The sequence below is a fragment of the Heliangelus exortis genome, chromosome 11 (assembly GCF_036169615.1).
Source record: "Heliangelus exortis chromosome 11, bHelExo1.hap1, whole genome shotgun sequence".
Lineage (NCBI taxonomy): Eukaryota > Metazoa > Chordata > Aves > Apodiformes > Trochilidae > Heliangelus > Heliangelus exortis.
In genome coordinates, this window is record NC_092432.1 from 13,532,808 (window position 1) to 13,548,074 (window position 15,267).

General features: G+C 56.1%; 1 protein-coding gene across 2 annotated transcripts in view; it reads left to right on the forward strand.

Annotated features, from left to right (window-relative positions):
• Nucleotides 1–15,267, forward strand: part of LINGO1 (leucine rich repeat and Ig domain containing 1) — a 157,011-nt gene that overhangs the window by 133,309 nt on the left and 8,435 nt on the right. The window contains exon 1 of one of the 2 annotated variants that reach the window (XM_071754733.1): nt 5,483–5,568. The exons of the other annotated variant lie outside the window; for it this stretch is intronic. Within the exon in view, the coding sequence (XP_071610834.1) occupies nt 5,563–5,568 (6 nt within the window). The 5' untranslated portion in view covers nt 5,483–5,562. Of the gene's footprint in view, nt 1–5,482; nt 5,569–15,267 lie in introns of those variants that run through there. 2 annotated transcript variants of the gene reach the window in all.

The window sequence follows — 15,267 nt, forward strand, 5'->3', positions numbered from 1 at the left end:
TGGACACGCAGTGTGTTTGGGCTGCTTGACAAAGCAGTCAAGCTATCAGGGATTTGAGTTAGGCTGACATCAGGATGTGTGGCCTCTCTCCACAGCACAGCATTCTGTAGCAAGGCCTGGTTTATGGACCCTGAGCCAGGGTGGTGGCAGTGCCATGGCAGAGACCTGGGTGAGCTGAGCTGTGGTGCACGAGTGGCTGCTCGTTTCCCCTCCAGCAGTGCCTGCTTGAGTGGGGCTACAGAAAGGTTTCTTTCTCCTCTTCCTACCCATTCTCTTAAGCATCATGGTGGTTGCATCACAATTTGAGATGGGCAAGGCATGAGCATGGCATCTCCTACCTCTCTCCTCGCTTCAGCTGAGCAGAGATGCCTGGAGTTGGGCTGGGCTGTGCTGAGTGTCTGCTGCCAGAGGAACTGGCAGCCTCCCAGCAAGTGAGGCTGCGTGTGGGATGGTGGTGGGATTGGGCTCAGTGGCCTGCACAGCCTGAGCCCCTGTCAGCAGTGATATTGCATGGCTTCTGATGCCACCATCCCAAATGAGCAGCTGGTGGTCGAAGGATTTTTGATACATTGTCTTCCTTTCGCTCCAAATTGATCAGCTGACCAGGGCAAAGAGCAGTACAAGACAGTACTGAGAGAAACCATTATGATAATTCTTGATAACGATCCTCAGTTTCACTCAGGAGCAGCCGTACCATGCAGAATTTGGCCTCTCTCCAGCTGATAATGAGAAGCCACTGGACTGACTCAGCCTGCTGTGAGGAGGCATCACTACACATCCAGATGGCCGTGGGGATGGGGGAGCAGGAATATCCTGCCTTACCCCTTCGTCCCAGCCCCCCACACGCACACCCTGAAATGTCACCACCTCCAGGGAAGAAAGCACGAGCCAGGCTGCTGCCCTGACTGCATCCACAGGAATTGGGGCTCTCAGGAACAGGTCCTGTGGGTGGGCACGAGGAGGTCTGTGAACCAAGACAGCAGGGTCACCTTCCCATCCCTCTCCCGAGAGCCAGGAGGCTCCTCCCTGCCTTCTTCAGGCACCGGTTAGTAGTGGGCAGGATCAAGGAGCCAGCCCAGGGGAGATGCAGGGTCCCCTCCTCTGCAGGTGCACAGGGGCAGAGCGGGTGCGGACCCCTCCCTCTGTCCTCGCTGACAAAGGGAGGAGGCTGAAGGGGCAGCCGGCCAATCTGGCGTTCCCAGAGCTGGTGCTGGCAGTACTTCAAGGTGTGGTACATCTTATCTCAGCCTGGCATTTGCACGTATTTTCTCAGCTCAGCTTGTTGCGACAAAAGTGTGAAAATCTGAGAGAAAAAGAACTACAATAATAATGGGAGTAATTAAAACCCATCTCCCTCCTGGCACCTCAGCTCTTTCTTGAACCTTTTGGGCAATTCCTGGACATGTGCATTGAAACCAAGAAGGGTGCTGCTGGGAAACATCAGAGCGTGTCCCAGCTATCCCCATTGTGGGACAGGTCTGCTCCCTGGCTGTCTGGGTGGAAATCTTGGGTCCTGGTGGGGTGTGCAGGTGCCACCTCTCCAGGAGGGAGCTCAGAGCAGAGATAAACTCCTGCCTCCTGCCAGCAGAAGGGAACCATCTGCCACATCTGAAGATGGCAGCTGCAAAGAGCTGGAGCATCTGTCTGAAGGATGAGCCCCCACAGATGGACACCCAAATGTTCTTGCTGCTCCCTGCAGGTTTTAAAGAGGAAAATGTTAGATGAGGGCTGCTCTCTGCAGTGTCCTCTGCAGCCTGGGGCTACACGAAGGTCAGGACAGGATAGTCACATCGAAGGGGCCAGGATGCCTCTTGTTTTCAGTCTCCTTGTGCTGCAAGAAGGAGACTGACCCAGTTGAGTGAGTTTTTGTGGCTTTCCACAACAGGTGGAGTTGGTCTCCATGATATGGAGGAGTCCAGTAAAAGGTGATGGGAGCTGCAAAAAGATACAGGCTGAAGATACAGGAGAAGGCATTACATCTAGTGAGGTTTGGGTATGGATTGTGGCTGTCCCCAGTGCTCTGACACCTGTGCTACAATACCTCTGGGCCCTTAACAGTAAGCTCAGCCATACCTTAACTCTGAATGTCCCTCTTCAAAAGCTGCCCCCTCCCAGGAATGGCAGCACCCAGATCTGTTCTTTTTCCTCATGTCCCATCCATGCCCTTCTCCCAGGTAATGTTACAAACTTACCCCCTCTGAGCTGTGTTGCTTCTCCTCTTCAAGCAGGACCCTCATGTCAAGCATGTGTTAAGGGAGTGCCATCACCATCTGCATACAGGGTGGTCTCAGCCCTCGTGGCAATTACTTATGGTGGCCAGATGCTGGGCAGCAGTGGTCCATGAAAAGCTGGGGACAACCTGACAGTCCCAGGTAGATCTGGGTCACTGTTGCTGTGTGGGGTGAGCTTTGCTGCTCACTGGTCCCCAGGGTAAAGCTTCTTGGCCTGGCTCCTGGCCAGCTGTCCCCATGGCTTGCTCCAGTCCCAGGGCTGCACAGTGGCAAGGTATTGGGGCAAGAACAAAACCAGCACAGAGCTCAGGATGCCATCTCATTAAATGCAGCCACGTGGGAGCCTTCTGTGCTGGAGCCAGTGCAGTTCCTCCTGCAGGGATCAGGGGTGTTCAGTGCCACTGGGACATGCCTTTGCCCAAGGTGTCCCTGGGGTAAGGAAGTGTCACTCACAAGGTCAGGCGATACCTTTTGGAGAAAGGGAAAAGCCCGAGGAGTGTAGCAGATCTTGGAGAGATTACACATAACAGCCCTTCATAAACTGGTGCTGTGGATAAGGGCTCTCTTGCTCCTGTGCCCAGCTAGGAGAGTGGTTGTGAAGTGATGCTTTTTTTCCACTGCACTCTCCATCCTCCCCGTTTCCTTCCCTTGCTGCTGGACAAATCATGCTGCCTGGCTCCCCGGTGCTGCCCTCACCTCTCCTGCTGCACCACTCCCTTTGTCTGCCCAAGTTAGAAACCACATGCAGAAGGGGCGGGTTCTGCACAGGATTTTCCTCTAGGAGAGGTGTGCATGGGTGCCCCCTTCCTTAGCCCGAAAGCTCATCTCTCCTACAGGCAAAGTCCTTCATCCTCTGCAGCTCAGCGTGCCGCCGGGGTGGGGACAGCCATCGGAGCTGAGGTGGGAAAGACGGTCTTGGAAGGCCCCCTGCTTCCCGGCAGTGTATAGCATCGCTCTCACACGGCCACCAGCGCCGCTTGCACCAGGTGTTTGCCGTAGCTGTGTAGAAGGGATGAGGTGAAATTTCCCCTTCTCACACCAGATAATGCCAGGAATTATTCTTGGAGGGTTGAATCCATTGTGCCCTGTCCTTTAGTGGGGCATTAACCATGGGGAGAGGGGGAAGCATTAAAAACGGCATTTAGAGATCTTAGCCTATCTTTTCCCCCCATAGTTCTTTTTGTTTGTTTGTTTATTTTTTAGTTTTTTGCTTGTTTTTGTTTTTTCTGGCTGCATTCAGATTTCCAGCATTGTCTGTGTTTGTGAACTGCTACTCACATTGATGGCATTGGTGAAATAGCCATAATAATAAGGGGCATCGATCTGCAGTAAGTAAAGGTCTGAGGAGCACTGAGAGGGGCCAGCCTGGATTTCCTTGAAGTCGGGAGCAGCCTGCACACACACACACACTCACACACTCACACAGACACACACAGGCACACTCACACAGTCACACACACACTCTACATCCCCGTGTTTCTTGCCACGAGGATCCTCTGCCCAAGCCCACACCAGGCTCCATGCCTGACAGGCGCCCACCCTCACAGCCGAGCTGGGGTCTGCACCCACGGGAGGAGAGACAGACGAGGAGTGGGCAGGAGCACCGGGAGGATCCAGCCCTCAGCTGGCAAGCGTCGTGCCTTTTGTATACTCCTGCTCCTGAGCTTGCATGTGCTGAGCAGGGGGATAGTGAGAAGCATAATGGGGAGACAGCACCCTCTGAGGGAGGAGACATGACCTGAGGACAGCTCCTGTGTTCGTTCACATGCTCCATGACGGGCACCTGGCTCAGCCTGGGCACGCTGCCCACTGGCTGCCCATCCCACAGGAGAGACCTGGGGTGAGCGCACAGCTCCACTCTTGTGGGAGGGAGGAAGGGGGTGGCTGCCCAGAGGGATGCTCTATGTGAATCTCCACCTCTGGGCTTGGTTAAATGGCTGGTGGAGAAATGCCATCATCTTCCTCAGAAGCTCCCACAGGCTGCAAATGGCTCATGGGCCTCCTGCAGAGGCTCTGGTCTCAGCCTGTGCCAGCATGGTGAGCCCTGATGCAGTTGCCTCGGGCCTGCCTTGGCCCATGGCTGTCCATGCTGTGCGGGTGGCTGCGTAGAAGCAGGACAGAGCAGGAAGCACCCCAGGAGAGCCTAGCCAAGAGGAAGCAGGAGGGGAAAGTGCACATTAGAAGCAAAGATTGTGTCCATTACTGCCAGAGAAATCAGCCTCTGTTGAAAGAGCCAGCACTGGGTAAAGCCTCTAATGCCGCTCAATAAATCAGTGTCCATTATGGCAGGGGCTGAAGCAGTGGGCAGCACTCGGGAAGTCTTGCACTTAGTCTTCAATGAGATACCACCAGCTCAGCATGTGCCGAGCATCCAAGGAAGCCTTTGGGATCACCAGGTCCCAGATCAGTCTTCAGAGGAATCCCCCCACCCTTGCAGCCCATTTTGTCTCATGTGCTTTTTTTTCCTTTTTTTTTCTTTCTTTCCTGAGGGGTGGGGGGGTGGAGTGAAAAACGGGGAGCAAAACATCTTGCAGATGTAGCTGCTGTGGGATGGACTGCTCTGAGATCTCCAGGGCAGCCTGGCACCTAACCTCAGCAGGGCACTGAAGCAAGGGCGACCGGCAGCTCTTTTCTGCGAGCAACGAGCCTGCCCCGGGGGTGGCGGAGCGGGGACAGTCGATGTTCCCGCTCTGCAAGGGCTGCCGGTGGCTTGGTTTGGGGCGGAGATGGACTCTGAGTCCGGGGGTGCCACAGCCCCCGCGGCCTGCGGGGGGAGGCAGCGGCCCTTCCGCCAAACGCTCCTATCCCCCGGCCCCCTTCCCGGGGGACTCTCGCCGCGCTGGTGCGGGGGCGGGAGGAGGGGACTGGACGCTGCCGCTGCCGCCGCTCCCGTCCCCGTCCCCGCACCGCCCCGCGCCCGCCGGCGGCTCCTCCCGGAGCGGGGCGGGGGCGGCCCCGCCGCGGCAGACCCGGCGGCATCGGGGAGCGTGGAGCGTGGAGCGGAGCCCGGGCCCAGCCTGCCCGCCCGCTGCGCGATGCCGCCGCCCCGCAGCCTCCCCGCCGCCGGCCCCCGCCGCCCGCCGGGCGCGGAGCGGAGGCTGCCGGTGGCCGCGCGTCCCTAGGGCGGCCCCGCCGCGGCCCCGTGCCCGGCCCGGCCCTCCCCTCCCCCGGGTTCGGGGCTGGGGGGCGGCTCGGACCCAGGAGCGCCGCTGCCGCTCCTGCTGCCGCTGCGGAGAGGGGGAGCTGCGTTACTGCAGGTGGAGGGTTTGGAGGGGGTGGGGGCCGGGGGAGATGCCATTTCTGACCGAAGGAGATCGCCGGCGAGAATGAGATGCAGGTAAGCGAGACGGGGATGCTGGAGCGGGAGGAGCGGGGCCGGCGGTGCGGGGCAGCTGGGGGGCTCTGTGCCCCTCGGGCTGGAGACGCGCCGGTGTTCGGCGCCGCCGGGCTGGGAACTCGGTGCGTGCAGCGGGGAGGGCGCGGGGGGTGCGTGTCCGTGTCCGTGTGTGCGTGTGCCCGCCGGTGCCGGGTTTGCACCGCGCCCCGGGCTGCGGGTCCGGGTCGCGGGGAGCGGGGCGGGGGGAGGTAAGGGACAGTGGAGCCCGGGGGTTGCCCTTCGGGTGACGCGTGGGCTCGGGGAAAACGTGTGCCCCGGGCCCTGCTGTCCTCCAGCCCCTCTGGCGCTGATCCTGCCGCCTCTACCCTCCTGCGCTGCCCAGGCAAATTCCCTCTCCCGATCGGCTTCCCGGCCCCGAGCCCCAATCTTCTGTCGCCTCCGCAGCCCCTACCCAGCCCCGCGGGACGGGCAGCCGGGGCGGGGGCGGTCGGGGGTCCCGGCCACCCCAGGCTGACTCGACCACACAGGGCTGGGGCTCGGTGGTGCTCAAGCGAGCACAGAGCTGCATCCTGATGAGGAAGCCGTCCTCGTCCCCTAGTAGCTAGGCAGATGAGTTAGGCGGCCTGGAGCAGGTGATATATTCAGGTAGGGTATGTCCAGGACAGCGCTGCCTGACAGGGCTTGCCGGGAAGCCGAGGGATCAGCCCTCAAGCAGGCTGTGCCCAGCTCCCCACCCAGCAAGATTTAATTAATTCAAGAGGAGGAATCAACCCTCTGCCTGTATCCCAAAGGCAGAGACACAAAGGGTTAAATACGGGCAGGGAGAGCTCACCAGCCCTGAGTGACCAGGCTGACCCACCCATAGAGCAATGGAGTGTAATTTTTTTGGGTTGGTGGTTCATCCTTCCAATCACCAGCCCCCCAGCCCTAAAGGTAGATGGGTTGAGGCTGTGGGGAGTTGTTGCCGAATGGGAAGATCCCTCAGGCTTCAGGCAAGGATGTAGAGGCACTGAAGGCTCCCCCCTGCCTGGGCTCAGCCCCTTTGTGTCTGGCAGAATAAAGAAGGGGTTCTTTTTGAAGGGAAATATTAGGATGCCCAAGAGCCTGCTGGCCAGGAGGGCTTTTGGGAGCCCTCCCAGGCAGAGCGCGTTGCTTGTTGCACTCCGATACCATGTGTAGGTTATCGGATATTTCACCTTGCACCTTGGATGTATCAATAGCTCTGAGTGAAGGGCAGAGGCGCGGTTTGCTCCAGGTGCTGGAAGTGGCACCTCCAAGAAGAAATGTGAGTGTTGGTGCTGTGAAAGTGATTTGCACTAGGAGGGAACACAAATGTGGGCACCGGTGGGATCAGTTCTCCTCACCGCGGGTGGGTACTGGTTGGTGAAGCTCTGCTCCCTCTCTCTGCTCTCTCTGCCTGTCGCCAGCAGTCGCCATCCACGGTCCTTCCCCAGAAAACGCCCTTTCCAGAAAGAGACTTTACCCGCTGGCCTGCAGGGGACCTAGTGACAGCCCTGCACTCACCCCCAGCCTGTGCTGGTGTCTGGGTCAGCCCACAGGGTGAGAGTGGGGCAGAGCAGTTGAGGCATACCCAGGAACTGCCCCTCTCCACAGATCTGCACCTTCTCTCTTCTCCCTCCATCTCCCCTTCCTCTGTGTCACCCACAGGAGCCCAGCTCGGCTCTGAAATGAAACCCCTTGCACATCCCTGTCCCAGCCTTCCTGCCAGCCTTAACCCTCTCTTCCCTGCTCTGCTACTTGCAGTAGCCCTGACCTGACCTTCACACCTGCCAAAGATGGCTGTGGAGCAGTGGGGTGGCCATGCCCCAGGCCAGTCCACTGGCTTGAGGGCTACAGGGACCTTCCCAGGGCTACCTGCACTGCCCAACTATCCCCACCCCAAAGGAAGCTCTCCCAGCCTCACTCCTTCCTCCACGTCTGCTCCCTCAGTTACAGGTGATTGCCTTGTCCTTCTCCCTGACTTCTCTCAAATGAGGGTGGACAGTAACAGCCTGTGCCTGTCCCAGGTGCCACTGAGCCCAGGGGCTCTCCTGGTGCACGAAGCTCTCTCAGCCATCCACCCATCCCAGCAGCCTGGGCTGGGGCTCGTGGGAGGAGATGTCTGGGCTGGCCATGACTGCTCACCCACTTCTCCTGGCTCCTTCCTGGGGCATGTCAGCTCCATGGCTTAATACCGTATAGAGAAGGGGTGGTTTCTGGAGCTCCTGGCCTGATGAGGCTGGTGAGCAAGGCTGAAAGAGGAATGGAGGCCACAGCCTCCACATCTTCCTTTAGACACGCAGGGGTGGTTTTCCCCATAGCCAGGCTGGCATGGGGACAGACACTCCTTGGAGGCAGCAGTGTCCCTGGTGGGGACTTTGTAGGGCACCAGGCAGCTGGAGGGGGCTTCTCCCTCAGCTGTAAGCCCCCACCCAGCCCTGCCAGAAGTTGGCAGGGCCACAGCCAGGGGCACCTGCCTGCACCAGGTGCTCTCTGCAGGATGGGCAGGAAGGGGCTGGAGGAGAGAGTGGAGGTGGGTTTACAGCACCTGGTGAAGAGTCAGGCTTTCCAAGCCTTTTTGTGGAGGGATTAATTACAAAAGGGATGGTTATACTTCTCTTATACCATACCGTGCTGCAGTTACTCTACACCTATAATGTAATTACTCTGTGATACCTCTAATTACCACTGTTTCATATCACTTGGAAGGTTAACAGCATGACTGAATGACTTATTATTCCTTTAGTTTCCTACTTAACACAGTCTCTGTAATGAAGCTGAAGTTTATACTGCTTGATGTATGCAACAAGTATAAAATCCTGTAACTTGGGGTTTAATTTCAGCATTGATAAATCACTTTAAAATAATGCCACGATTGTGTGTAATTACAGTGTAATTACAGTTGCTGAATTATAAAGCACAACTGAACTTACCATGGTTCAGTGAGATTTGATACACCCCACCAGGTGTTGGCCTCATGTGTGTAGTTGTCCCTAGGTTGTGACAGTCCCCAGGGTTGTTGGACAGCTGTTGGGTGGGGGCTGCTGTGACAGCTCTGGAGTGACACCTGTGTTGGGGCTGGGGGTTGAACCCACCCCCTCAAGGTTGTGTTTGCAATGGGCACCTCCCCATGAACATCCTGGGGAAACAAAATGCCACTCCACCAACTCTTCTGAGAAGCTTCAGGTACAAAAGCTGCTGGAGAGACACTTGTCCATGTCACCTCACCCGAGCACTGCCAGTCCTTGGGAGTTTGCTTGGGTGGTGCTGGGGTGGCCTCTAGAAGGTCCATTGGCTTCTGTTGACTCTCCTTCCATGGTACAGGCTGACATGAGCTCACTGTCCTCATACTCACCCTTCCAGCTTGACACCAGCCACCCTGGCAGTGGTTTGCAGCTGTGGAGAGGGCATAGCAGGGGTGCAAGTCATAGCACAGCTCAGCAAGAGAGGGTGTGTGCCCAGAGCTCCAGCATATCCAGTGCACCGAGTCAGCAGCTCTCCTCTCTGCTCTGCGAAACCCTGAGAAACGAAGGGAGAAGGGTTTATCCTAGCGTGAACAGAAAATGGCTTTTGGTGGGAAAAGAGCCAGAAGGGCTTGTCAGGTAGTGCAGAAGGCTGGGATGAGAGAGAAGAAGAAGGCTACCAATGCTTTTACTCAAATCAAACAACACAAGAAAAATAAAGGGAGAAAGCAACTTAAGGCCATGGCCTCAATTTTCTTCCAAGTCAATTTTCCCCCCTCTCTCTCCACCTGGGGGAGTAACATTGGTGCTTGTGCATGGGAATAGCTCCATGGAGAGAGGTTTCTGTGGCTTTGCTGTGTGTTCCAGCTCCCTGTGACCCTGTCTGGGGACATGTCATACTAAGAGCCAGTTTTGGTGGCTGTTGGAATCTTCAGCCTTTGGGACAGTGTCAGGGCATGTAAGAGGGACAGGAGCATCTCAGGATGGGGCTGGCTTGGGGAAGGCAAGAACCACCATCCATGTACCCCCCACCCAGGGCTTCCCCAGCCCCAGAGCACTGCCAGGAGTTCAGTGTGGCCTCTGCCATGCCCCCCCCCAGGCACTGTGAACCAAGAAAGGCCATGTCTGAGCAAGCAGTGTTAATTGTCAACTTGACCCAGGCAATTGAATAAATACTAATGCCATGGAGGGCCTCATCTCCTCTTCAGCCCAGGCAGGGAGCATGAGGCTCCCTCTGTCCCTGAGAGCAGCAGGTCATGCTGATGTGCTGGAAAGGGGAGCAGTGGGGGGAAGGATGCCAGCAGGATGCACGGAGTGTGCTGATGCCTTGGCAGCAGTGTGGCCATGGTGAGGGGAGCCCTGCCATGAGCCCCACCAGTGGCTCAGCCCTCCCTCTGGCCTCGCCAACACCTTGGCCACCATCCCATAGACTCCACAGCCCCATAGTCCATCCAAACAGCATCTTCTGGCATGGGACCAGGCTAGGTGGCAGGTCAGCATCCCTTGTTGCAGGGGCTGGGGAGCTTGGCTTGGTATTGCTCATTCTCACGGGTAAGCACAGAAATGTTTTCTGGTTAACTGTTCTGCTTGTTTTCTTTCCTCTTTCTTTCCCTGTGTCTCTACAAGCCATCAAGCTTTTTTTGGTGCCCATAGCATCCTGCAGTGGACATGTGTCCACACATGGACATGACTCTTCTGGGCTGCAGAGGAGGACCCAGATATCCTGGTCTGAAGCCAAAGGCTTTATCAACTCAAGTTCTCACACCCCTTGTCTCAGGGCTAGGGTCAGTGTCCTCAGGTGGGGATAGTCTGATGGGTAAGCCAGAGGGTCCCCCAAGGAACTGGGATAGGGTGAGGATGTGCAGAGCTGTCCTGTTCCTCCTGGGACATAGCTCTGTGGTCCTACAACGGCCAAGTCACACTCAAATGGCAAAGCCAGAAGCCCTCAGGCTGGGCTGATCCCCTGCTCTGGGGGCCAGGCTGACCACTGCTCCCTGAGGGATGTGCCCATAAGCACCCAGGCCCCGCCCTTGCTGCTGTGAGTCCTTGGGCCAGGCGACCATGGTGCAGCCCAGCCCCTGCCACCCTGCACAGCCCTCACTCCCCTGCAGCCCTTTCCCCCTCTCACCCCCACATAGCTCTTGATAATCTCAGTAGGACCCACAATCTTTTTTTTTTTTTTTTTTGTCTTTTCTATTCTGTTTCTTCATCAGAATGTGATACATTAAATATTGCTCTTGTAATTATGGTTAATTTCATAACCAGCACCTTAATTGGATTGGTCTCTGATGGGGAATTCTCGTAGGAGGGAGAAGCAGAAATATTTTGACGTGATCTATTCTTTCAGCTCTTTGTTTGGATTTGAGATGTCGAGTGTGAAATGGGAAACAACTCATTTAGACCTTGGAGGCAACCTGGGGGTGGCGAGTAAAGTCTGAGCACTCTTGGAGGCTCTTCCCTCTGCGCAGGCACATGGGCAAACCACTCCCTCCCTTGCCTGAACCCGGCCCTTCCCCACCACCTCTTTGGACTGAGGGCAGTCACAGAGAGCAAAACTGACATGGTATAACCCAAAATGTGAGGTGGGGGGATCAGAGAGGGAATTACAGGCAAGCATTGGCCTGGTGGCTTGCTTCTGTGCTGGCAAGCGGGCTTGTGCATTGTGCCAGGGAACGAGGCACAGCAACAAGGATTAGGCAGAAAAAATAATGGCAGCTGTAGCCGTGCTTTAAATGATGATGCAGACGAAGGAACGAAATTAGGGCCACAGTGGTGAGCAGCATAAAAACCTCCTTCCCCATGCTGGAGGAGCAGCCTGGCACAGCTCGGCAAGCTAAATCGGGCAGGCAAGGGCCCACCAGTGTCCCCAAACCCAGAGAAGGACACCAGCCCCTCCTGCATCTTGGTGACCTAAGTTATTTTGGCACTGCTGCTGAGGGGAGCCAGTCCTGAGGGGGTGCTGGTGTCCCCAGTGCTCAGCTGTGGCTGTCCCAGGGAGCCGATCCTGCTGCCGCTTTGGGCTTGAGCTACGATTTGCTCTGGGAAACATGGAATTGCACTGCCATTAGGTGCTGCCATTAAACTGATTTGTGCTCAGCCTGTTTATCCTTTTCAATGGGAAACGATACAGAAGCTGAACCGAAATGGAAACCCTGGCCTTGCATTTCCGATTTAATTTCTATGCACTGTATTTCCCCGTGATTAGTTTTGTTCTCTCACACAGCCCAGAGTGCAGGCTCTGTATTATTATCAGCATCACTGGGGAGAAGGAGGAAGGGGTGGAAAGCATCTCTTTCGGCTCAAGCAAAACACAACAAAACCACCTCAAAGCAGCTCTCTTGTCGAGGGCAGCAGGGAGCCCGCTCCATCCCCACAGTGGGTCCCTCCTTTTTCTCCATGCCCACTGCTCACCCGCTGGAAGACAGAAAAGGTTGGGGGACGGCACGGCTCCCCAGGGCGCAGCTGAGGCTGCCTGCATGCTGACAGCCCTTCTGGCAGCCATTAAACCCATTGTGCTTTTCACCCCTGCTCCAGCTGCTTGGCAGCACTGCCTGCCCTGCTCACAGCACTGCAGGATTGCTGCACCTCCCGGGATGTGTTCCCAAAGCACCTGGAGCTGAGATATGCTGGAGGACAGCACCCACAGCCAGCACCAGCTCAGCATGGGGCACCCCATGAAATCAGTGTGTTGGATTTCATGAAATTGCCCTTAAAACCCTCAGAGTTTCCACTGTCTGGTTTTCTCCTCTCCCTCAGTGTTTCCCACTTTTTTCTTCTTGCTCGGGGGGTGAGGATCCACGGTTTGGGTGTAGTGCCAGGGCCCCCAGAGCTCTGTATGCAGCCTTCATCCCTACAAACGACACATATCCATAGGGCTGGCAGCACATGGAGCCAAATCCTGGCCAGGCCACATCCCACAGCATCTCCCCAACCGTGGGGATTTGGGGTGGGAAGGGCTGGCAAAGGGCTGACCCCTTGTCCCCAGCTGGCTGGCTGTGCCACCTTTGCATATGGGTATGCCTGAGTGCAGGGCAGGTGGGCACAGCCGTGGCTCAGCACAGTTTGTTTTTATCTCATGTATTTTATTGTTGAATGAAACAATAACAGCAAATACAGGCCCTGAAGATAAGCCATAAATAATGCAAAAATCAAACAAGCAAGAAGGAGGGAAAGAAAAAAAAGGACTGTATGTCTAAAACCAGTGAAGAGAAAGCCTGGCTGAAGAGGAATCTTCTCTCCTCCTTTGCCATCGCTTATGCTTTTTTTTTTTTTTTTGGCTCCTTTTTCGCTCTACTCCATTCTTTCTGGAAATTCCCATGGCACTCAATTTGTTATTATGTGAACAAAACTTAATAATGACAGAGAGGGGTAGAAAAAGAGAGATCTGGCTTGTAGGAAGGAGTCAGGAAGGGAGGGAAATGGAGAGGACTGAGGCTTTTGTCTCTTGCAGCGCCTTCAAACAGAGCCCCTGCCTGAGCCCACCACCCCGCTCTGGCCCTGTGTCCCCAGGGGCAGGGACAGCTCTGCCATTGCCACTCTGCCAGTGCTGGTCCTGGCAGCAGGGCAGACGTGTGCCCATCAGCTTGTCCAGCTGATGGGTTATCCCAGAGCCATCAGTGCTGGGCTGCAGTTGGCTTCTCCCAAAAGGCTTCTGAGGGCGTTTATTTTAGGCAGCAATATAAAAATACCAGGTCCAGTCCTAAAGGGAGGTAAACCAGCAGGTTTTCCTGGAGGCAGAGAAGCTGTCAGGTTTATGTCCTCTGAAGTTTTCTCTCTGTTTCCAGGGGAAGACACAGCACTCCAGAGAAGTCCTTGTGCTTTTCTAGGTATCCTGCACAGGCTGTAGGGGCATTTAAGGGATGTGGTGTGGGAACAGAAGTGGTGCTGTAAGTATGGTTTAAGCTTAAATTAAACCTAAGGAACACGAGCAGTCCCTGGCAGCAGGGTTGCTGTAGCACCACAGGCTTGGGACTTGCTCACTGGTCCCCACTTAGGCAGCACTTGGGACTTTGCTCTGCGGTTTCTGCCTTCAAGCTGTGGCAAGGACACAGTGGGGACAGCAGCTCGGACTCATGGCTATTGGAGTGGGTCATGTCCTAAGGATTTGCTGATGTCTGTAAGGCCAGGATGTTGGGCTGGTTTGGTGTTTGCTCTCCTACTGAACCAGCCCTGGGCAACGGAAGGCAGAAAGGCACCAGGGCACTCCCCATCTGTGCTCCTGACCATGGCTCTGCTGCTGGAGCTGCCGGGTGCCCCAGAGCACTGCAAAGCCGTCGGTCACCTTCAGCAGAGGCTTATGGCTGGAGGGGATGGGATGTCCCCAGGCAGGAAGCCCTGGGGAGGGAGCAACTTGTCTTGGTGCCAACCAGTTGCCCCTGCCAGGCCTTTAGTGGGTGTCCCACGTATGATTTGGGCTTTTGGGATTGCCAGGAGCAGTGGCTCAGCCTGGCAGGGCTGCCCATCTTGCTGCTGGGACTGTCCAGGGCACAAGGACCATCTTCAGGGGCTGCTCCCTGGGTCTGGGGGAGCGGGAAGCCCCCCAGTCACTGGTCCAAGCATCAAGGCGAGCCCCTACAGAAATGCCATCTGCTCCTGATCTGATGGAAACATGCTCTGGCAGCAGGGTGACTTTGCACCAGCCGCTTTTATGCTAGATCAGGTGGTGTCCTGCCCCTGACAAACACGGGGTTCAGCCCAGGCACCATGCAGCTGCATTCTGGCTGAGTCTGCAGTGCTGCAGCAGCCTTCTGAGCTGCCCAGAGCAGATGGGCAGGACTGCTGAGCCACCTGGGCTGTCCCCCAGCATCCATCCATCCATCCATCCATCCATCCATCCATCCATCCATCCATCCCTAAACCAACTGCTGCTACCTGGGGTAAGACCCTGCTAAGGGCTGGGTCTTCTCAGAGCACTCCTGGGGAGTTCAGGGGAGGGCAGAAGGTGTCTGGATAGCATCAAATCCCATCCCCAAGAAAAAAACCCACTATCTCCCCTCCAATGCAACAAGAAAGGGTGGCTGCCAGCCCTGGAGGAGGAGCAGGCAGTTTTCTCCCTCCATGAGCAGGAGCAGGATGGTGGCCCAGGCTCTGGCAGCTTTCCCCAAAGGGCCTTTGAAGGCACTGTCCTAGGGACTGCCATGTCCCACAGCGCCTTGCTGGCCATGGACACAGGGAGACAGAGTGCAGGGGATGCCTTCACAGTGTCACTGTGACCCTGGCAGCTGTCCCAGAAGTCGCTCTTTGGGCAGAACTTTTTTTTTTTTACCTCGTCAGTGCAAATGCTTCCATAGTCCTAAGAAGACTCTTAGGTTTTTTCCATTCTCCTTTCTCATTTACAGAAAGGGAAGAAAAGGGATCTACAAAGACCCTCGTGCTATACTGAATGCTCCTCTACTCAGTACTCACTCATCCCTTGAGTGCCTGCTGAGCTGGGTACCTTCCAGCGAGCACCTAAAGCATCCTGGTGATCCAGCCCATGTCTACAGGGAATCCACAGGAGATTTGCCAAAATAAAAAGGAGAAGCCCCATTCAACTAGCTGGTGCACATACATCCCAGCAGCACAGTGCACACCAGCCTCCTGCTGACCCAGCCTGTAACATTCCTGGTGCTGGAGTCCCAAGGTGAACCTTTGGGAGATATTACCCCAGCAAACACAGCTCTCCTGCTCTTTGTCTCACAAACAGAAAACATCCCCTCCTCCCAGCTTGCCTGTCATGGGAAGCATTGAACCACCA